The sequence below is a fragment of the Dendrobates tinctorius genome, unplaced genomic scaffold (genome assembly GCF_039654945.1).
Source record: "Dendrobates tinctorius isolate UK_male_01 unplaced genomic scaffold, ASM3965494v1 ptg000029l, whole genome shotgun sequence".
Lineage (NCBI taxonomy): Eukaryota > Metazoa > Chordata > Amphibia > Anura > Dendrobatidae > Dendrobates > Dendrobates tinctorius.
The window spans coordinates 8,345,749-8,370,000 of NW_027361697.1; the positions used below are offsets into that span (position 1 = coordinate 8,345,749).

At 43.6% G+C, this 24,252-nt stretch overlaps 1 protein-coding gene across 1 annotated transcript in view; it reads left to right on the plus strand.

Moving 5' to 3' along the window:
* ACBD6 (acyl-CoA binding domain containing 6) overlaps positions 1-24,252 on the plus strand; it is a 112,666-nt gene that overhangs the window by 83,395 nt on the left and 5,019 nt on the right. The window contains exon 7 of the mRNA XM_073571351.1: positions 23,527-23,557. Coding sequence (XP_073427452.1) covers positions 23,527-23,557 — 31 coding nt within the window. The remainder of the gene's footprint in view (positions 1-23,526; positions 23,558-24,252) is intronic.

Consider the following 24,252-nt stretch of genomic DNA (forward strand, 5'->3'; position numbering starts at 1 on the left):
TGTCACTGCGCATGCCCGAAAGACTTCACTCTGCCGCAAATTTAACCCTAAACTCTGTTCTGGTGGCTGAAAAATTCTTCTCTCTCTCTCTCCCTCCCCCCCCCCCCAGGCAGCAGTTCCTTTAAAATTCTTCCTTTGACGGTCCGGTGCCAAACGTTGTGGTCAGTACAGGAACGGATCCGTTATCCTCCATTTTAGCGGATTTTGACTGACCAAAAAAACTGATGTGTGAAACAGGCCTTAGGCTTCTTTCACACATCAGTTTTTTTCCAATCAGTCAAAGTGTGAAAAAAAACAGATCCTGTGCAGATTGGGAAAAACTGATGCGAAGGAGCAGTTTTTTTGATGGATCCGTCTCAGCAGATGTAGCTTGATGGAAACTTGGTACCTTTTGTTGAGAGAGAAAATTTTTATGTGCCAAAATGGAAAACTCAGCTGTAGGGGTTAAATTAAAGGAAGATAAATTTTCCATCCATGCTCAGTATTAAAAACGGAATCCGTCTCCGGATTCCGTCTTTTTACGGGCAGCAACGGATCCTGCGCCCATAGGCTTCCATTATAGCCAACGACGGATGGTGCTGGATCCGTTGCTGTCCGACTTTTCGACGTAGACAAAAAACGTTCCTCTGTCCATTGTATCCGGCCGACGGCAGGGCTGTGGAGTCGGAGTCGGAGTTAGTTTTGGTTTTTAAAAAAAAAATGTATTAATATTTCATAATTGAACTTTCATATGAATTTTATAAATGATACTCAAATATATATGTTCTATCAAACTATGAACAACAGTGATAAGCAGTTCTGCTGGAGATAGAGACATTTCTTACTACTTGTGTGTCACTGTTCTCCACTGCCCTTATCTAATCTTATACTTGGTTAACCTCATGCTGCCCCAACCCCCCTACTTACAATGTATGAAACTGAAAGTGAAAATGTGTTGCAAATTCTTAGTAGTAAAGCTCCTCCTCTAGACTAGATCATCCTAGGTGTGCGTCTTCCAAGCATCTCACAGCTGCCTGCTACTCAGAAGAGGAAGACTGTAAGAAGTATTATCCTTTCAACAAACTTTGCATCAGTTAACTGTGAGTACATGAGGAATAATAACAGTATTACTGACCACTATATCAGTTGTACGACCTGGCAATAATTTTGTACAATTGTTTTTAGGAAAAACAATTGTCATTTGGATTGTGAATGCCGAATTAAAAACCTGAGAATGTCAAAGAAGCATCACATTAAATCAGCTGTATTTGAACATTTCACCATCACTCAAGATAGAAAACATTATGTCTGTCAGTGTATGACAAATGATCCAGACGAAAACAAATGCTGTGAAGCCAAGATGAGTGCATATTCAGGCAAAGATAAAAATGCTCCTACCAGAGCTTCTAATCTAAAGAGACATTTACAGCGCTTTCATCCAGAAGTACTGAAAGCAGTGGATGGGAAAGACTGCATCCAAACCAATGAACCAGTGCCCAGCTCTTCCAGCCAAACAAAGGAGCAGAGAACTTTGCAGCCATCAGTTGCAAGATATTTTGTCAGTGACAAAGTTACTGTGACAATGACAGTAGATACATTTAAAAAACAGATCATAGAGCTTGTTGTAAAGGATAGTGTGCCTATTTTATTATTTTGACGACCAGCTTTTATGTGTCTGAATGGGGAAATGGCCCGCAAGCTTGGTGTTTCTCTGGAGAGAGAGAGAGTATTAGAAAATTAGTAATCGAAGAAGCTTTTAAACAAAAGGAAGAACTTAAAAAAACTCTCAAGGGACGCTTTCTGTTTCTTAAAATGGATGCCTGCACACGTCACAGAGTGAACTATTTTGCCATCAATGTCCGATTTTGTTTGTGACAAAAATGAAATAGTTACCAAGACATTGGCAGTAAAAGACACCAAAGCTCATCACACCAGTGAGTTTCTCCAGGTCTTGGTGGAAAAGGTTCTGCAAGACTATGAACTTAAAAAAGAGCAAGTTCTTTCTGTCGTAACTGACAATGTTTCAAATATAAGTACTATTAAGCTAATGAATGAGAGTAATGATGGTGACCAGCAGCTAGAAGAACATTCTGGGTCCACAGACACAGAAATGTTTGAAATAGAGGAACACAGTATTGTAACTGAGGAGCAAACTGAAGTTGCTTCAGATGAACAGCAACATGATAGTTTAGATGATCTTGTTGAAACTGTGTCAATATGTTCTTTCATCACATGCGCTGTGTTGTGCATACGCTACAGCTGGCTATAAGAGACAGTCTGCAAGAAGGACATGCTGCTGCACTGATTGGCAAGGTGAGAAAATTGGCTACTGTTGCCAGAACCCCTAAAGTTGACTCAATTTTGAAGAGACGTGCTGGAAAAGGGGCAATTATTGATCAAGCCACACGATGGGGCAGTACTTACTTAATGATTCAGCGCTTGGTTGAACTGAAAACCTTTCTTGTAGACATGGCTAACCCTCAACTGATGCTAAATGAAAGTCAGTGTAATCAGGTGACTGAGCTGGAAAAATTGCTAGAGCACCCATTTACAGTGACTAAAAAATTACAAGCAGAGGACTTAACTCCAGGTATTTTCTTAAAGGAGTGGAAGAACCTGATGTTTCGCCTGTCCCAAAGAGGAAGGTTAATTGCAAGTGGCATTGCTACATTAATGAAACGGAGAGAGGAGCTACTATTACAAAATAACATTCTTTTGGCAGCTGTTTATGTAGACCCAATGCATCAGATTCTTCTAGATGATCAACAGCTAAGTAAAGGAAAAGAAGCTCTGTTTGAAATAGCAGTAAGGATGAAAGGGTTGCAGAACAGTCAGGAGGAACAAGAAGAATTTGGTCGTCCTGCCACATCTTCACCCTCATCATCAACTGATGAAGAATTTAATTTCGAAAAATATTTGGATCACAAGGACCGTGCAAAGCGTTCCCGCATAGAAGAAGAGTCATCCCCATCAAGGAACACAGCCAGTACATTTCAGCAGAATTTCTCATGTGCACTAAAAGAAATTGAGAAATTTGACCATTCATCAAAAATAACAGTGCAACAAGCGATTCCTCTGTATCCTGACATTGTCAGAGATGTTGCCCGAGTGGTTACTGCTTTGCCACCAACACAAGTTAGTGTAGAGAGGTTGTTCTCTGCTCTCAAAATAATTAGATCAGATTTGAGGGCATCCATGAAGGAGGATCTGACAGAGGCAATACTTTTTCTGAGGACAAATTTATAGATTTCTTCTTATTAACTGCATAAAAGTGTTTATTGCATATTTACTTACAGTTTAGAAAAGTTTATAAAAGTTATTTGCTATATTCTAATTGTATTCTAATAAATGTAGTTTTTGCTCTAAGTGGTCTGATTACTTATATGATGGTGAGAAACTGAATAAGCACGATGTTTAATATTTTACAACAGTAAATTTGTTGTTATGAATTGGCCATTTATGAAGGAGTCGGAGCCGGAGTCGGAGCCTGATAAAATCCAGGAGTCGGAGTCGCAACTGTGGCTTACCGACTCCACAGCCCTGGCCGACGGACAGAGATTTTATGACGGATCCGTCGAACTGAAACGTGCGGCACTCCGTCGCTAATACAACTCTATGAGAAAAAAACTGATCCAGCATAAACAAACACTGGATCTGTTTTTTTCAAAAAATGACAGATTGTGACTGATGGCAAAAAACTGATGTGTGAAAGAGGCCTAAGAATACCCTGCATATTTTGAGTATCGACATTGTTAATGTGTTTTCTGAAATCTCTTCCATGCCCTGTGGAGAAAATCTGCAGCAAGAATTGACCAACTCTGCAGATTTGCAGGTAGTCGGTTTTATTCTTCAGATTTTTCACTAAGGATTTGATCTGCAGTAAATTCCTAGAATTTCTGTAATATCACTAGCAACGAAAACATACACAATTTGGTGAATATTTCACAGGATTTGTTGGGGTATTGGATGATTGGCACATATTTTAGAAAGCTTTGAAAAGAGCCCATTAGTCCATATTCCCATTTGCAAATATTCTGCTTTTTTTCTGTGGGTATCTACTAGAATGCACAACTGCTGATTACTGCTTTCTGAAGTACACATACAAGCCTACATGGGGAAAAAAATCACTAAACAATGCAGAGCGGGCAGAAGTTTTCATGAAATTATATCCACTTTGCCTGAACTGTTAAAGTAAGCAGTTTTCCTGCAATTATGAAATTGTGGTTAAAAAATAATAAAAATGACAAACATGTGAAGCACATATATACTAAAGGAACTAACTGTTGTAGAAAATGTTGCTGGTATGGATTCTGTGCAATACCCTAGTTGCCAACCTCAGATTTCCCAGGACCCAAAAAGAATGACATTTATGTAAATAATTGGGTGGGCCTTTGGAAGTTCCTGGGACTTTTGAGAAGGGGCAGGATTTCATTCTCCAAACTATCTTCTGTGGTTGAAATAAGTATTGACCGCTTCACCAATTTTCTAATTGAATATATTTCTAAAGGTGCTATTGACATGAAATTCTGACCAGATGTCGGTAGCAACCAATCCAATCCACACAGGCAAATAAATCAACTCTTAAATGTCCATACATTAAGTTATGTGTAGTTATGAGAAATGACATGCAAAAAGTATTGAGCACGCTTACTGAAATATATTTAATACTTCATACAAAAGCCTTTGTTGGTGATGACGCCTCCTGTGTGGAGAAACAAGTCGCAGGCATTGCTCAGATGTGATTTTAGCCCATTCTTCCACACAAACACTCTTCATATCCTGAAGGTTCTGTGAACTCTGAGCTTTAGCTCCTTCAATACATTTTTGGGATTCGGGTCAGGTATTTGGCTGGGCAATTCTAGCAGCTTGATTTTCATTCTGTGAAACCAACGGAGAGTTTCCTTGGCTGTGTGTTTGGGATCATTGTCTTGCTGAAATGTCCACCATCTTATCATCATCATCATCCTTGTAGGTGGTAGCAGATTTTTATCGAGAACGTCTTGGTAGATTTGTCCATTCATCCTTCCTTCTGTTATGACCTTTGCCATATGCTGAAAAACAGCCCCATACTATGATGTTCCCACCTCCAAACTTCACTGTTGGTATGATGTTTTGTGGATGATGCAGTGCCCTTTGGTCTCTAAACATGGTGTGTATTATGGCATCCAAAGAGTTCAATTTTGGTCTCATCTGACCAAACTATATTCGCCCAGTATTTTTCAGGTTTGTCTTAATGTTTTAAGAAAACTTTAATCGTGCTTGAAAATGCTTTTTGTTCAGCTGTGGAGTCTTGCGTTGTGAGTGTGTATACAGTCGATGGAGGTTGAGTGCATTAATTATAGTTTTCTTTAAAACAATTGTACCTGCTGATTCAGGGTCTTTCTGTATCTCTTCACAGGTGGTCCTTGGCTCTGGGACAACTTTACTGATAATTCTTTTCACTCGTCTGTCTGATATTTTGTGAGGAGCGCCTAATAGTAGCCAGTTTATAATGAAGTTGTTATTTCCACTTGCGGATTAGAGCCCTAACGGTGCCCACTGAAACTTTCAGTAGTTTAGAAATTCTTCTGTAACCTATGCCATCAGTATGTTTTGCATCAATAAGGTTGCAAAGTTCTTGAGGCAGCTCACTGGTTTTACTCATTAGGACGTTTCTTATGTGACACCTTTTTATAGGCCATCAGTTGAACCAGCTGATATTATTTTTCAATAAATGGCATGATTGCTTTCTAATTGCTGATAGATTTCAGTCAGTATCAGGACTTTCCACAGCTTTTTGCATCTCTTTCTTCATGTGTTCAATACTTTTTCCCTGTGCCATTTCTCATTGTTACATATAACTTAATTTATGGACATCTATGCTTTAATTTCTTGCTTATGTGGATTGGATGGGTTGTTACCGACATCTGGTGAGAATTTCATGTCAATAGCACTTTTAGAAATACATTTACTTAGAAATTTGGTGACTGGTTCGATATTTCACCTCCTGTCTATGTGCATGTAGCCCTTTCAGAGACCTTTTAGGCTGTGTTCACACGTAGCGGTTTTTTTGCGTTTTCGTGGCTATTTAAACGCGCGATTTTGCAGCGAAAACGCAAAAAAAAAAGCATCCCATGCAATCCTATGGCATTCCGCACATGCTGTGCTAATGCTGCTGATTTTTCCGCGCCTGAATTGCATCGCGGAAAAATATGCAGCATGTTCATTCTTTGTACGGAATCGCGGGAAAATCCGCACACGTAGGAATGCATTGTTCCGCTTACTTTGCATGTGGCTATGCCCACCATGCGAAAAGTAAGCAGAACATTTGCGAGTGGTGCCCACGGTCACGAGGAGAGGAGACTGTCCTCCAGGCTCTGGGTACCATATCCCTGTAAAAAATAGAATGAAAAAAATCGTGTTTTTTTTCTCACCTTCCGACGTCCCATGCAGCGTCCCCAGGCCTCAGCTATGCTCCTGGCAAGTCCCGCTACCAGCGATGCCTTGCGACAATGACCTTTGATGACGTTGCGGTCTCGCATCGCTGGGAGCGGGACTTGCCGGGAGCATCGCGATGTTCGGGAAAGCTGCGTGGGACGTCGGAAGGTGAGAAAAACACGATTTTTTATTTTCTTTATTATTTTTAACATTAGATCCTTTTACTACTGATGCTGCATAGGCAGCCTCAATAGTAAAAAGTTTGTCACACTAGTCAATCTGTCAATCAGTTTTCCAAGCAATGCTACAGATCACTTGGAAAACGCTAGCATTCTGCAAGCTAATTACGCTTGCAAATCGCTAGTTTTTCCACGGGAAATAGGCGGGAATTTAAAATGCGGTGCTCACGCATATTTCCCGTGGAATGGAATTCCGGAATTCCCGCGGAAATTTCTGCGGGAATTCCACATGTGTGCACATAGCCTTACATGGCCAGCCCCTTCCTCCTGGCTACTCAGAAATCAGCGTTTGAATTGCTATGCAAATTAGGCTGAAGAGCTATGGTAGATCTGAAGCCTCTGTCACTCCAGCTCTGTTCCCTGCCAAGTGATGCCTTCTCCTCCTGGGCAGGGATTAGAGCTGGAGTGACAGAGACTTCAAATATACAAATTACTCTTCAGTCTCATTTTCATATCAACTCCAATTTATTTCCAAAAACAATTTGGTCCGAGAAAAGAGTCAGGACATGGACAATCCCATAGAATAGCATAGGTATGACAGCTGTTTGCGAAAACCACGGATGGTACTCATACGATAAATTCAGCCGTGTGCATGAGCCCTGATTGTGAGCGGTGCCACATTCCTATCACTCACACATCACCCACGTTAATGTGTGAGGTTTGGGTCCACAGAGCACCACAGCGACTCCCATAATCCTGCTGCACTGGTTTTTCCTGGAAGGTCAGATTGTGGATGTGAGGTTGTACCACCATGTTTTGGGGGGTTGCCTTGTGCTTGGTATGGGGTGAAGGACACCCTGGGATTAGTGTGCACAGACATGTTTCCGTCCCTCTCTGATTGGCAAGGTTACTGCTGAGAGACTGCAGCTTTCCCAGCTGATTTGATTAGACCTCCAGCTTTATCCATTCCCCAGCCCCCTCCACCCGGCACCTCCTGATCCTTTTAGCACAGACCCTCACTCCAATAACCATTGCAGCATCTTGTGCTCCCTTTTCAAGCTCAATTCTGACATCTCGCAAGGCAGATTAGGAAACTCTCAGAGAGGATTAGCAGGCGATAGCAAAACATGCACCGTGACACTCCCTTTGAGCCTCTTAAAACCTCTTGCCATTGCTTTTTATATTTCCAAATCCCAGCGGAGGCAGAAACTGGTATTACATGTAGTACACACAAAGCTTTACAATTTTTCTTCCTGCCTGTGCTGGATAAATAGACATTTACTCTGCCGTCATGCTCGCCACACAGGGCGTTTAACATTTGCTTCCATTGATTAGTTCCTCTAAGAAATTACAAGGCTTCTTACAGATCTGCGTCTGACAGTGGGACGGTGACCCATTGCATTTAGGTGACGCCACACTGACTTAAGCTTCCTGACCACCATGTACCTTTTCTACAATCACTTGGAAAATAAGCTTTGCAAAACGAGTTTCAGATACGTGTTGTCTGCACGGGCAGACTATAGGCTGGTGTAGATGTAAACCTCCCGCAGGTAAATAATTCAATGTATATTTTTCACTTCATCTAACAATTTGCAGGCAACAACTTGTAGCTGGACTGCCCAGTGGTGGGTGTCGTGGCAGAATTTTCTTGATGTCTGTGCCCATCTTTAGTCAGTTTGTGTATTCAACCAATCTGGCATCTCGCCATGCACATTTCAGATCCCAGGCTTTTTGCTTAAGATTGCGTTCACATGTGCATTTTTATTTATTTTTTTTGCCACAGTTGCAGTAAAATTACAAAATTTCAGTTGAAAGTTTTAAAAATCATGGTCGAATGGTGTCGTTTTTGACACATTTGCCACGATTTATCATTAAAGGGTTATTCCCATCTCCAATATCCTTTCCCAATATCCCAATATGTAGTAGTTGTAGTAATAATTTTAGCAAATCCCTCCAATTAGAAATGTAGTATAGTTCTTCTGATTCACTGTTGCCTGCCCAATGTGCAGGGCATTACAGTAACCATGGCTATGATCACTGGCAACTAGCTAACTGTCACTGTGAGTGACAGTTTCCATGGATACCTAAGCTACTGCAATGCCCTGCACATATGGAAAGAGACCGCACATCAGAAGAACTATACTACATTTCTAATTAGAGGTAATTGCTAATATTGTTATTACACCTACTACATAATGGGATAGGATCTTTGAGGTGGGAATACCCCTTTAAGGCCAGGTTCAGATGGCCACCGTAATAACTGCGGCTCCATGTGCTGTAAACCAATCTTGGGACTCTGTGCACACTGACTGCAGGTCCAGGTGGAAAATCGCTCATGTCAATCTACAGTGGGTCCAGGCCGCACATGTACCGAAAAACAGTAGACTGAATGAGGCTTAAGAGGTTGTCCAGGTTTGTTATGAAAGTTTGCAGTCACTCCATGCGACTGCAGTTGTATTAATCCTCACAGTGTGTGCACTGTATGCTGTCAAGATTCTCTGATGTCGGCGGTAGGGACAGCCGATTACGTGACCGCGAGTATGCAATTTGCATTCTTCTGGCCACATTACGACTAGACGTGTGCAAGCTTGCTTGATAAAAAGGAATTCAGCAAGGCAGCGCACATCTAGTTGGCATGTGACCGCCCGCTCTTACCAACAGTGCCTATGCTGACGGGCCACTGAAGACACTGGGTGATCTGGCTAATCACAGCGCAAGGCACGGGGTAGAGATAACTGTAAGGACAGTATGACGATCGGTAAGTTGTTTTTTGTTAACCTCAGTTCTATTGTTCACCATGTACTGTACATTACAAAAGGACCAAAAGTTAAAACCTTTTTCCAGAGCGCTCCTTTAAAAAATGTTTCCGTTTGTTTTGCTTTTTGCACGAATCTTGTCTGACTTGACATTTTCTACTGTATGTGACCTCCATTGGGGTCTTCCATGCAGGGCCGGACTGGGACTAAAATTCAGCCCTGGCATTTGAAGTTACACAGGCCCACTAGTCACATGGTGACTATATAATATCTTTGTACACTTGTAGTTTACAAGAAGTGAGAGGAGATTAACACAACTATATAACATGTAGTCACAGTTGTGCCCAGTATTTCAGCTCAGTCCTATTTATTGCTTTTAGGTACAGTACTCCTCCCAAATCTCTGTCCCCTTTTGTATGCATGATTACAGAATTCCTGGCAGAACTGCTCTCTATTGGGCAGCCAGACCCCCTGGTCATAGCCGCCCCTATCATACCTCCCAACTTTTGAAGAAGGGAAAGATGGACAAAGACTGCGGCGCGCATAGCGCGCCGCTGCAAATTTTGGCCGCGCCCAGCCACACCCATTTCACAACTAGTCACACCCATGTCCACACCTAATCGCACCCATTTAGCACTGCTGATCACACTGACTGGTACTGAGGGCACAGTGGCTGGCATTATGGGCACACTGACTGGCACTAAGGAAGAGAGAAAACAGAGAGAGAAAAAAGAAAACAGAGCGAGAAAGAAAGGGGAAAGAAAGAACAGTGAGAGACAAAGAAAGAACAGTGAGAGACAGAGAAAGAACAGAGAGAGAAAGAAAGTACAGAAAAGAAAGAAAGAACAGAGAAAGAGAGGAAAGAAAAAGAAAGAGGGGAAGAACAGAGAGAGAAAGGAAGAACAGAGAGAGAAAGGAAGAACAGAGAGAGAAAGAAAGAACAGAGAGAGAAAGAAAGAGAAATAAAGAAAGATTCTACAAAGATACTATAGCAGCCCGGCTCCCATTGTAGTGCCCACCTGAGCCTCCCGGTGCAGGACCTATCATGATCCGCTCACATGGCCGGCATCCCCGATTCCAAGGCGATCCTGCTGTCTGCGCTGTCGGAGGACACGGTGATGGATCTGAAGCATTCCTGGTTGCGTCACAATCTCCTCAAGAAATTATCTCATTTCCGGTCAGCTTCCAGCACATCACTTCAGGTGGAACGTCGTGTGTGTTTTAAAATGCTCCTCGGGGCTCCGCCGTGTACTCCTGTGTCCGTGGGAAAAGCCCGCTTTGTATACACTTGGCTCCGCTCCGCACATCCCGTACACATATGGCTCCACTCCATACACACGGCTCCACTCCGTCTACCTCGTAAACGCGTGGCTCCTCTCCGTACACCTCGTACACGCGTGGCTCCGCTCCGTACACCTCGTACACACGGTTCCTCTCCGTACACCTCGTACACACGGTTCCTCTCCGTACACCTCGTACACACGGCTCCTCTCCGTACACCTCGTACACACACACGGCTCCTCTCCGTACACCTCGTGCACACGGCTCCTCTCCGTACACCTCGTGCACACGGCTCCTCTCCGTACACCTCGTGCACACGGCTCCTCTCCGTACACCTCGTACACATGCTCCTCTCTGTACACCTCGTACACGCGCGGCTCCTCTCCGTACACCTCGTACACACGGCTCCTCTCTGTACACACGGCTCCGCTCCGTACACCTCGAACACACGCGGCTCCTCTCCGTACACCTCGAACACGCGCGGCTCCTCTCCGTACACCTCGTACACGCGCGGCTCCTCTCCGTACACCTCGTACACGCGCGGCTCCTCTCCGTACACCTCGTACACGCGCGGCTCCTCTCCGTACACCTCGTACACGCGCGGCTCCTCTCCGTACACCTCGTACACGCGCGGCTCCTCTCCGTACACCTCGTACACGCGCGGCTCCTCTCCGTACACCTCGTACACGCGCGGCTCCTCTCCGTACACCTCGTACACGCGCGGCTCCTCTCCGTACACCTCGTACACGCGCGGCTCCTCTCCGTACACCTCGTACACGCGCGGCTCCTCTCCGTACACCTCGTACACGCGCGGCTCCTCTCCGTACACCTCGTACACGCGCGGCTCCTCTCCGTACACCTCGTACACGCGCGGCTCCTCTCCGTACACCTCGTACACGCGCGGCTCCTCTCCGTACACCTCGTACACGCGCGGCTCCTCTCCGTACACCTCGTACACGCGCGGCTCCTCTCCGTACACCTCGTACACGCGCGGCTCCTCTCCGTACACCTCGTACACACACACGGCTCCGCTCCGTACATCTCGTACACACGGCTCCGCTCCGTACACCTCGTACACGCGCGGCTCCGCTCCGTACACCTCGTACACGCGCGGCTCCTCTCTGTACACACGGCTCCGCTCCGTACACTCACGGCTCCGCTCCGTACACCTCGTACACACACAGCTCTGCTACATCCACACTGTAAATCCTGACCCCACACATACCTCAACCAGCACCATGACAACAGCAAAGCAGAGTCTTGCAGACGGTAGAGGCAAGGCTGAGCGCACAGGACCTGTGATGAGGTCACAGGAGGGGCGGAGTCAGGGGTGACATGATCGGGGGTCTGGACAAAGGCTCCTGCTGATCATGTGACCCCCCTGACTCCTCCCCTCCAGTGACCTCATCACAGATCCTGCGAACAGAGCGAGCAGGCAAGCGAGTGCGACGCTGTGAGTGGCTGGGGGGGGGTCTCATGCTAAGGCGAGGATGGGGTGCGGGGGGGCGTGGCGGCTTATCTCCCTGCAGTGTGGGAGGAACTTGAAACTATCACCGCCATGCCCGCAGAGGGCCGGCGGCAGGAGCAACAGTGGCCGCAGCAGCTGGCAAGCGGCCAGATGACAGCGGCCCAGCGGGAAAATGCCCGGTTAGTTATATTGCCAATCCGGGCCTGCTTCCATGCTACAGTGAGGGACAAAAGTTTCTGGATTCAGAAAAAAAAAAAGAATGTAGATTAGACGACAATTGGATTTGACTGATCATATTTGTCAGAAAAATAATTTGAATACAATATTTATTTTTCGGCTGCTGACGATATCGCACAACTTTCGCCCACTAAACATAAATAGGGTTTTCATTTTTTTCTTAAAGGTAATAGCCGACACCGGAGAAGATCTGTAGGTTCTCCGATACCTAGTCCCTAGCTCTGCTGTGTTACTTAGTGGCAGTGACAGGTCTGCCGGGGGCCCAGCACTCAGCCGGGGCGGGTGGGGAGGAGGTAATGGAACTGCTCTTGCAATGTCCCTGGTAATAGGATAAATACTCTGCTTTACTCCAGCATGGTAAATGGGTGCAATCCAATTTCCATGATTCCATCAGCACGGGCTGAGCACTCTCGGCTGCCACAGGATGAAAGTTATTCTCCGCTGACCCCTCAACCCGCTACTGAGGCAAGCGAGGAAGAGGTGGGACGTCACCGCTCTGATGCACGTCTTACTATTCCACTTTACTGCCTATGGCCTTGCTCTCTCCTGTGGCACTTCCATGCCAGTCACCTGCTGCCTGCTATACTGCTTCCCAATCCCATCCCTATACTATATGGCCCTAATAGGCCTCCCTGCCTTTCTCCAGGCTTTGTTAATCCACACCCTGATCCATCTCCTCCTCCCCATTGCGCTCCCGCCTCTGATATGGCACAGCCGGTCTTGAGCTGCGATTGTGCTGGCTTTATGCTTCAGATTATACAAAGCTGATTAACCCTTCTAAACCCCTTAGATTTTAATTATTTCTGTATGTATTTATAAAAGCTGCAGTCTGCTCGCTGCAGGTCCCACCTGTCCCCTCCCTCCATCTTCTCTTTGCCCCCATTCTGTGCCCTGGATTCAGAGATGAGGAGTGGGACAGATTAGTTGGTGGAAACCAGCAGATTCTCCATTTCACTCCTTCAAGGCCTTCCTGTCTGCTCACATTAAAAAAACACAATTGGCAAACCATTATTCTGGCTGCTATAATATTAAGGCGGGTGCTTTCTTATGTGCATTGTATTTTATTTATACATTATTATACAATATTATTATTTTATCTCGTGGCCTAATAAAAAGGAATAATCAGAAGTTCCAAGCTCACTAGATGCCCACACCTGGAAGGAACAGGTTGTTTTACAGGGTTACATAGGTTGAAAAAATACCTAGGTCCTTCAAGTTTAACCTTTCTCCACCAGTTGTGTTTTTTTTTTTTTTTGTCATTAATTACCCATAACATAGTTATCGATGAAATTATCTGGCCCCTTTTTTTATAGGGTCGGCCATTACTACCTCTTGTGATCGGGCATTCCACAGTCTGACTGCTCTAACTGTAAAGAACCCTTTCCTGTTTAGCTGTCGGAATCGCCTTTCTTCCACCCGTAATGAGTGCCTTCTGGTCTTAGCATGGTCCTTGGAAGGAATAATTCATGTGCCAGTCCGTTGTACCGACCACACACATATATTTATACATATAAATGAGATCTCCTCTGAGGCGTCTTTTTTCTAAGCTAAACAAGCCCAACTTTCCCAACCTCTCATCATATGAGAGGCCTTCCATCCATTGTAATAATCTAGTTGCCAACCTTTTGAACTGATTCTAATTTCTAAATGTCCTGTTTTAAATGTGGGGCCCCAAACTGGATCCAATATTCTAGATGTGGCCTCACCAGTGATTGATAAAGGGGTAATAATACGTTGGGATCTCGGGATTTTATCTCTCTTTATGCGCCCTAAATTCTTGTTTGCTTTTTACAGCTGCTCCCTGACATTGAGTACTGCTGCTCAGATTACTTGTAACCAGAATACCCATGTCCTTCTCCTGTTCTGTAGGCCCGAGTAAACTCCCATTTAATGTATATGCAGCTGTAGGATTACTCCGTCCTAGGCGCAATACTCTACATTAAACCTCATTTGCCAAGTGTTTGCCCTTTCAGACATCTTACCCAGATCGATTTGCGGAATTGTGATGTGATGTACATTTTTAAAATTACAAAAAGGAAAATGGGCCAATTCAAAAGTTTTGGCATCCTTGGAGATTTGACCAAGATTTCAGACTTTAGTTACCCTGTTAGGGGTATGACTTGTTCACTATCGTCTTTAAGACATTTCCCAGCTTTATAAAAACCCAGCTGCCTCTAGCCTTGTGTCAAAAAACAGCAGCCATGGGTTCTACTATGCTGCTGCCTAGCTCTCTGAAAAAGAAAATTGTGGAGTCCCACAAAGCAGGAAAAGGCTATAGGAAGATAGCAAAGCATTTTCAAGTTGCCCTTTTCGAAATGCAATTAAGAAATTGCAGTTAAACAAGCCTGATGCATTTTGGAAAAAAGTCCTATGTACCGATAAGGTTAAAACAGAACTGTTTGGCTACAATGATCAATGTGTAGAGAAAAAGGGCACAGAATTTCAGGAAAAGAACATCTTGCCAATTATTAATCATGAGGGTGGATCAATCATGCTTTGGGGTCATGTTGCAGCCAATGGCACAGGAACATTTCACATGTAGAGGGAAGTATGGACTCAAAGAAATTTGAAAAATTCTTGATGGAAACATAACACCACCTGTAAAAAAAAAAAAAAAAGCTGAAGATGAAAAGAGGATGGCTTCTACAAATGGTTAATGATCCCAAACACACATCAAAATCCACAATAGACTACCTCAAAAGGCGCAAGCTGTATGTTTTACAATGTCCCTCACAGTCCCCTAATCTGAACATCATTGAAAATCTGTGGCTAGCCCTCAAAATAGCAGAGGATGCAAGGCGACCCTGGGAATCTCACAGAACTGGAAGAATTCTCCAAGGAAGAATCCCTCAAACACGAATTGAAAAACTCTTGGCTAGCTACAAAAAGCGTTTACAAGCTGTGATACTTGTAAAAGGGGGTGGTATGAGGTACTAACCTTGCAGGGCGCCTAATCTTTTGCATCTTCCCATTTGCCTTTTTTCATTTTTAAAATGTAAAATATGAATATGTATGTATATACTATATATATGTATATATTTTCTTTTTTTGCATAAAATACAAAGGAAATGCGTCATCTTAAGTTTAGGCTATTTAGCCATCATTTCATCTTCAGCTTCCTTAACTGTTCTCAATAACAGTAATTTTGACCAGGGTGCCCAAAGTTTTATATTCCGCCGTGTGTGTAAATAAAAAATTATATATATATCTCTATCACACAACTACTCAACTTTTCCAATGCCGTTTCCTATAGGTAGGAGCTACTGTTGCCTTTAACATACTGTAAATGTGATGACTAAGATCATTGTAACCTTACCTACGACTTGGGTGTCATGTGCACCCGAATGTCTATATGGCTTTGCAGAGCACCATTATCTTGGTATTTGCTGTGTGTTTCTATACCGTCCCGTATATTATAGAACGTCACTTTAGTAGTTCGGTATAGTGTATTCTGTCATCTTGGTATACGCCCCAGTAGCTATTGGGCTCGAGTACAGGTTGTGTATCCCGTGTAGCCTCTCCGTCTCCATTTTACCAAGACCTTTGGCTTTAAATTACGTTAAAGAATTAAATGCACAAATGTCGCGGTCTCCATTATGAGCTCATACTACTTATAGGGAAGTCTGCAGTATGGCTTGTTCTTTGAGAAGATATGAGGCTTACTCTTATTTTTCTTTTCCTGACTACTCATGCGGTTTCTGAAAAATGGCCTAATAACATTACATCTCTATGATAAAAGTCGTGTGCCTTTAAATTCAGCCTGCTGACATTGTCTATTACAGAAACGTACAGAATCTGTCTTTCTTGGACAGGATTATCAATCCGGAGTTTATTCTTTTTCTTATGAGATGTAAGCTAATGATTGGATCTGATCTTCATAGATAACAGAACTTATGAATCTTATTTTTTCAGTCATCCTTACTGTTGTGGTAAACTTCCGAGCGCCAAATAAGAGAAAGTTTAATAGCAAATATGCCAAATTCAGAAGGGCTAGTACAATAGACATTGGATAGATACTGGAGTCAGCTGACTCCTTTAGGGTCTGTTCTTGCTTCTGTTCATTATAGATACCTGATATTGTGATCACCACTTTAACTACCAAAACTGGGCATGCTCTCATGTGTAGACAAGAAGTCAGTCTCTTATAATTTACTTTCTGTGAACTACCGAATGAAATGATCACCTATCAGGCACCACCTTTTCCCCATGAAGGCTCAGCCTTTATTGTTTGTTTTTATGTCGCACTGGCAAGTAGCTAAATTATTTTTATTAATATTAAAGATAATCCTTATATGTACTCCCATATTTATTTACTCAAGTACTGCATTGACTAGCACTAACTTTATATATTGTCTGTGAGTGCTGTGTGCCAAATATCCAATATATTTGTTAGATGCAGCTTCACACTGCTGCTCTGCCTTCTGCTTATAACAGCTGACAGGGAGACACATCACAAGCCGAAGACAGGCTAAAGCTGTGTCACATAATAAACATTGATACTGCTTGGTTAGTCAGAACAGCAGTGTGACAGCACTGATCTATCCTATCACTGCTGGTCTAAGACTGCGCTTACACTAGTGAGTGACGTCGCTGGTCTAAGACCCCGCTTACACTAGTGAGTGACACCAAGGCTACACGATTGCTGATCAGTGGTCATTTAATAGCCTGTTTAGACAGGCCGACTGTATTTTCCATGCACGTAGAATGATCAGCAATAGATCGTACTGTGCACATAGACTGTTATTGTTTTCAGAATATCATTGTTTTTTACATTTTGCTCATTCGTTGGTTGATCAACACATTGTTTATTCTATCGAATTATCAGGAAACTAGGTCCTGTTGTTCTCGATAATGGGCCAGTATAATTTTGCACTAAAGGCCCCGTCTCATATAACGAGATCGTTAGCGAGATCGCTGAAACGTCACAGGTTTTGTGACGCAACAGCGACCTCGCCAGCGATCTCGCTACGTGTGACACAGCGGCGACCGGCCCCCCACTGGATATCGCTGATCATGCTCGAATGTCCTAGGCCATTTTCTGATCGTTGGCGTCCTGCTGGCCAGGATGCATCGCTGTGTTTGACGCCCCTAATCAACGACGAGCAACCTCGTTGGCGACTCAGAACGCTGAGACGCAGGTGTGAGTCGTCAGAATACCTCCTGTGTGACAAGGTTCCAACGACCGCCGAGGTCGTTATACGGATCGCCGGATCGTTGCTGCATTGTTGGATAGTTCTGCCTGTTTGACAGCTTACTAGTGACCATGTAGCGACATACCAACGATCCTTACCAGGTTGCATCATTGTCGGGATCGCTGGAGCGTCGCTAAGTGTAACGGTACCCTTAGGGTATGTGCACACAATGTATTATTTAGGAAGATTCCCATAAAAACACTCGACCAATGTTAAACAATAATGAACTTTTGCACTACAACGTCAGAACGACTTGCTGTCCAAATGTTCAGTCTTTTTCAGCTTCTCTTAAGCGCTTCAAAAGCTGTAAAGCAGCTAAAAGTAGTGACCGGTGCTTTCTTCTGGCGGCTTCTATCGGCCGCTCACTACTTTTATATATATATATATATAGGTAACCAAAAAGCCGCCATGAGAACAGCAAAAATTACTCTGAAGAAGAAACTTCAGGAAAAGCACTGCCATCATTTTCCTAAAGTGTCTTCCTATAGCAAAAACCCAGAGGGTGCGTGTCACCATCTATAAGATGCCATGTACACGTACGCTTAGATAGGACTCTGGACAAAAAATAATATACCCTTTCGGAAAAGAGAGGCATCATGGAATATGTATGCAATGTTACCGTGTGTAGAATCAAGATGGCAATCATCCTAGAAATGACTCCTCAACTAAAGCAGTCTTACATGACGCATGCACAAAGCCTTTACCTTATTCTTCAGTAATTTGTACTTCTAGTGTAACGTTCATATTTATGCTGTAAATGTACTGTATTTAGTGATCTAGTGGTGATCCTCAGACAGCAGAATGTAGTAACCACTGTGTCCTTAGAGACATCAATAACCAGCAGGCTACATTTAAAGGGGGGCTCCTTTGTGGACAGGTAAATTGGTAACAGAGTTTCCTTGTCTTGGTTTCTGGAATCTTTGGCAGACTAACCATACACTATATTCTGCACTATTCGTGCTGTCAGAAGGGCCACAACCCCCCATGGGTTCAGCTCTAGTGTGAAGATGGAGGTGGCCCCATACTGGCACTTGGTTATTGTGCAGGATGCGGGGTCTACATATTCCATGGTATAGATTGGGTTTGCTATTTTTCTTCTTTTTTTTTTTTTTTGGAAACCTTTCAATGGTTTTCCCAAGCCGTATCACACAGTAAATGATGGGAGAAGACCTTTGTTGCCTCCTGTGATCCCGTCAGACAAGCGACTCATCTGTTGGGAGCTAAGATGTTAATCCAATCAGGAGCGCGTGGCAGGCCTCAGATGTTTGGTTGTTTAAGGGCTGGCACGAGTCTCCCGTCCCTTCCTCCCACCCACATCATCTGTCCCCTATTCTCTCCATCTCTCTACCAGGGTCAGGTGGAATTTGGAGACTCTCGGCAGCTTTGTGTTTCTTTGTATTCATTAACCTCTGTATTCCTTCTCCGGGGACAGCCTATTAAGGGTGCTGTCAGTTTAATTTAACCACTGCACTACTGGGTGGTCTGCAGTCCATCAGCATGGTCACTTGTCGCATCAATACAGGTGCAGATCATCTGAAATTCATGTCATTTTTTGTTTCAACATACTGTATTGTTAGCTTTTTTTTTTCAATAGTTTTATGTTCAGAATACTTTGTAGGTTTAAGGCCACATTCACACATTCAGTATTTGGTCAGTATTTTACCTCAGTATTTGTAAGCCAAAATCAGGAGTGGAACAGTCAGAGGAAAAGTATAATAGAAACCCGTCACCACTTCAGTATTTGTAAGCCAAATACTGATATAAAATACTGACCAAATACTGAGCGTGTGGCTGTGTCTAATAGTAAGAAAATGTAAGTATCAATAGTGAGAAAGGGTTGCAAGCACAAAAGTAATAACAAAGTTTATCAATAGTATATGGCTTTATCACCCATTTCTCCCAAATTTCTGGCACAAATAAGTTGCCAATTTTGTATCGATTTTTTATTTTTGTACAATTTTTCCAGTTTTGCATTGGTCACCCCACTTTTTCAAAATGAGAACGGGACTCTGTGAACAGAACATTGCCAGCCACTTGCCCACATATTTACTAGATCATAGTGGAGATTTACGTCAACTCATGGCTGCCATAGATATCCGTTTGTGCTGCATTTGCACCCCAAGATGTGAAAGACGTACACAGGTTTATGTGAGATCAATTCTCGGGAAAATGATTAGTATAACTCAAACTATGGGATTTGACCCTTCACTTTTGATAACTTTTTGGAGTATTTGGGTGGTGCTTTAAATGGGATGTTAGAAACCGATATTATCTAGTAGAATATGGATAACAGATTTATCGTGCTTAAAGCAGTTGTCACACCTTATTAAATAAGTACAGTTGCAAAGTCCTTGTAAAAACAAACAAATTTGCAATTTATTTCTAAAGAAAATTCCTCTCCATTCACAGATTCTGTTTTTTTTTTTTTTAAATTTGTATAGTTTATAGCTCATTACCAAGGGTACCACCCACCTCAAAGGTTGCTTGTTTTCTAGACAAGGCGCATGCAATTGCAAGCTGTTGCTATAGGTTTTTTAAGCGCTGGCTAATTTCTGTGCGTTGGTCCGATGCTGCAGCACCAGAGAGCGCACAGTTCAGGCCAGCCGCTCTGCCATGCCGCCAGCGCAAACTGTCAATCTTCAGGAGCGCACCGCCCCCTGGCAAGCAGGAGACAGGAAGGCAGAAGCAGTGTGCTCGTGAAGTTTGCTGAAAAAGGCATTAACCCTTAATAATAATAATAATAATAATTCTATTTCTATAGCACCAATATATTCCGAATCACTTTACAATTCCAACTCTTTTGAGGGGTTGTTTTGATTTCAATTACCATTAGTTATTTTTAGGCAGAATTTTTCCTATTTGGATATATTAACTCAACTGCGGAAATAATCTGCACTTTCATCTAAACATGGTTGTTTCAGCAGCAAGTTGTGCAAGTTACATTCATGTGAATGGAACGTCTCTAAAACTTCTGAAAATATATTTGCTGCAGGTGTAAATGTACTGTCACATACTTCCACCTCTCATCTAACTCCCTCCTTGACATCCTCCAATCTGGCTTCCGCCACCACCATTCCACTGAAACTGCCCTGACCAACATTACTAATGACTTACTCACAGCCAAAGCTAACAGACAGTTCTCCATCCTCCTCCTTCTCGACCTGTCCTCTGCCGTTGACACAGTCGACCACTGCCTACTGCTACAAATTCTTTCTTCCCTTGGCCTCAAAGACCTTGCCCTGTCCTGGATTGCCTCATACCTTTCTGACCGCACATTCAGCATTTCCCTCTCCCACACTACCTCCTCATCCCGCCCCCTCTCTGTTGGAGTCCCCCAAGGCTCTGTCCTGGGGCCCCTACTTTTTTCCATCTATATTCTTGGCCTAGGACAACTCAAAGTCCCATGGTTTCCAGTACCACCTGTATGCAGACGACACTCAGATCTACCTCTCTGGCCCAGATGTCACCTCTCTGCTGTCCAGAATCCCGGAGGGTCTATCAGCCATATCCTCCTTTTTCACCTCTCGCTTCCTAAAACTCAATGTAGACAAAACTGAACTCATTATCTTTCCTCCATCTCACGTATCTTCCGTACCCTATCTATCTATTATGGTAAACGGCATCACGCTCTCTCCCGCACCTGAAATCCGCTGCTTCGGAGTAACTCTCGACTCTACCCTGTCCTTCAAACCGCACATCCCAACGCTTGCCACCTCCTGTCCGCCTCCAACTCAAAAATATTTCCAGAATCCGTCCCTTCCTCAGCCCTCAGACTACTAAAACTCTTGTACATGCCCTCATTATCTCCCGCCTTGACTACTGCAACACTCCTCTGTGGCCTCCCTGCTAACTCTCTTGCACCACTCCAGTCTGTCCTCAACTCTGCTGCCTGACTAATCCACCTCTCTCCTTGCTACTCCCCTTTCTCTCCCCTCTGCAAATCCCTCCACTGGCTCCCAATTCACCAACGCATCCAGTTTAAACTACTAACACTGACCTACAAAGCCATCCACAACCTTTCCCCTCCCTATATCTCTGAACTAATCTCCCAATAAATACCCTCACGTAATCTTCGATCCTCCCAAGACCGCCTACTCTCCTCCACACTTATTCTTTCCTCACACAACCGCCTCCAAGACTTCTCCCGAATATCCCCTATCCTCTGGAATGCCATGCCTCAACATGTCCGATTATCCACCACCCTCGGATCCTTCAAACGGAACCTGAAAACCCATCTTTTCAGGAAAGCTTACAGCCTGCAATAACCATTCTGCTGCCTCACCACCGCCTGAGCTGCCGCCTCATCACCACCAGAGCTGCTGCACCCCCGACCTTCTGTCTCTTCTCCACTATCCCATAGAATGTAGGTCCGCAAGGACAGGGTCCACTCCCCTCTGTACCAGTCTGTCATTGTAAATTTGTTTACTGTTAACGATAGCTATAACTTTGTATGTAACCCCCCTTCTCATGTACAGCACCATGGAATTAATGGCGCTATAATAAATAATAATAATATTAACATCTCTGCTTACATTTAGCGAGAGACTTTATTATTGACTTCTAGTGGATAACGGTCTGTCCTGGTCATATGGTTAAGATTGCTGTATGCTTCATTACAGGACACAGCTCTGATATCTGAAACCTTATCTATCGCCAGTGTGTCTGTCAATCTGTCAATTCACCAGGAATATGGAAAGGAAGGCTCCCATTAGTCGATTGCAAGTAGATATATACATATACACCCCTCAACACTATAATTGAAACATCAAGAAGGAAAAGTTGCAAAATTCTGGAAATCACAGGTTGGATAGACTTGTTAATGATATGGAAATGATGAAAAAATTGAAACAATGTTTTCAGGACATCTCAATTTATCTACTATTGAGTATCCCTGTAATTACACATCTTGGCTGCTATCAATAACGTTAATAATGGTTTTCTGAAGAGTGTTCTGCCACTCTGAATGCACTTGGAAAAATCATCAAGATCCACTGCTGGCGGCTCCCTTTGCAATTGCTGCTAATGACTTCTCAGATGTGCTTGATGGGAGACAAGACCTGAGATGCTGCTGCAGACTATTGTAGCACGTTTATACTATGCAGGCTTCTCACTGTAGCACACACAATAGGCGTCCTGGCGTTTTCATGTCGGAAAAAAAGCTTCTGGGACACTTTAGAGAAGTTGCTGTACAACTGGTTCCACCACCAAATCCACGTTACACCGAACTGTTAGTATACCTGGAATGAAGATCAAAGGAGACTGACTATTGTACGTCATGCCACCCCACCTGGGACTAAAGTCAGAGGGACCTTCCCTTGTGAAGGCCTCTTCATAGCGTTGACCAACGGGTCTCCAGGCCAATCTCAGCTAGTACTGCGTCCAAGACAAAAGCGAGACTCATTGCTGAAGAGGATTGACCTCCATTGATGTCTTCCTCTGTAAATATTTCTGCGAGTGGTGCTCATACTGAATATAAAAGGATATTTTATGTTTTTCCATTTTGTTTTCATCATTTGCATATAATTAACATCTTTATTGATCCTGTGATTTCCATCGTTCCACGATTTCTCCTACTTGGTGTTGCAATTTCAGTGCTGAGGAGAGCAGGTTATATGGGAAAAACTGTTTAACTCCTTATTTTACAAAGGGTCTTTAATTCCCTTTTAAACTAATATGAGCCTTGACACCGGTGACTTCTGTTGTGTATTTGTGATTTCAAGGCAAGTTCACATTAGCGATGAAGTGGCCGCACTATTTGGGCATAGTGGATGGCACCTTCTGTGCTACGTGGGGACGATTCCAAGATGGTGTCAGAGGTTTGGTTTTCCTATATATCTGTCACTCAGGATGATGCAGCAGAATACATTAATGCTTTCCCGATCTATGATTTGACGGCTTATCAATAGGGGACACTTATAGGAAGCTTTCGGAGACCTGCCAATCCATTTACACAACTGCCGGTATACGTAGGTTTGTGGGGAAAATTGATCCAATTTTTTTTATTATTATTCTTTCAGGATGCTGAAGGGCAGACACCGTTGCATTATGGTAAGTAGGATTTTCCTTTCTCCCTGTTTATTATTATCATCTCAATATGCGTACTTGTTACATCATCATTGTAACACTTTGTGCGTGGGTGACGTTTAGCATTATTTTATATAGGGGATTATTCTTTAGGGCTGTTCCGGAGCCCACCGTTCCCTTGCCTTCTGGCTATCTGCTTCTCTGGGAAAGTTGCGCTTCTATTAATTGATTGTTTAGGCCGGGACATAGCTAATCAGCCGGCCCAAACTGTACACTTTCCCAAGTTCCTCTTCATCATCGAAGAAGCTCAGGCAGAGCAGTGTTTGCAAGTGCATGCTCCTTGCCTAGGAAACTGTCCACCTACAACAGACTGCAGAGGTGGCCAGTAACCTAGGCTGCTCCACTTTCGAAAAATGTGCGCAATGCCTAAGTGACTCCTTTACACAGGTCTTTAAACAGAAGAACAAGCTTTCGTAAAAACTCACATTGCTGATGATTGGCCCATGCAAGCGAAGCGGCCATCAACTATTGAATTACCAAAACTGTTGATCTAATCTCATATGCTGCCTAAAAATCATCGTTGTCGGCAGCACATCTCTGTACTTGGCGGATGTCCTCTAGATATCAGCAACCCTCATACAGTTTGAATCGTCACATGTAAAAGAACATTAGACAAGCGCCAATGCACTTGATCAGTGCTCACTTGGGGCAGAAATTTC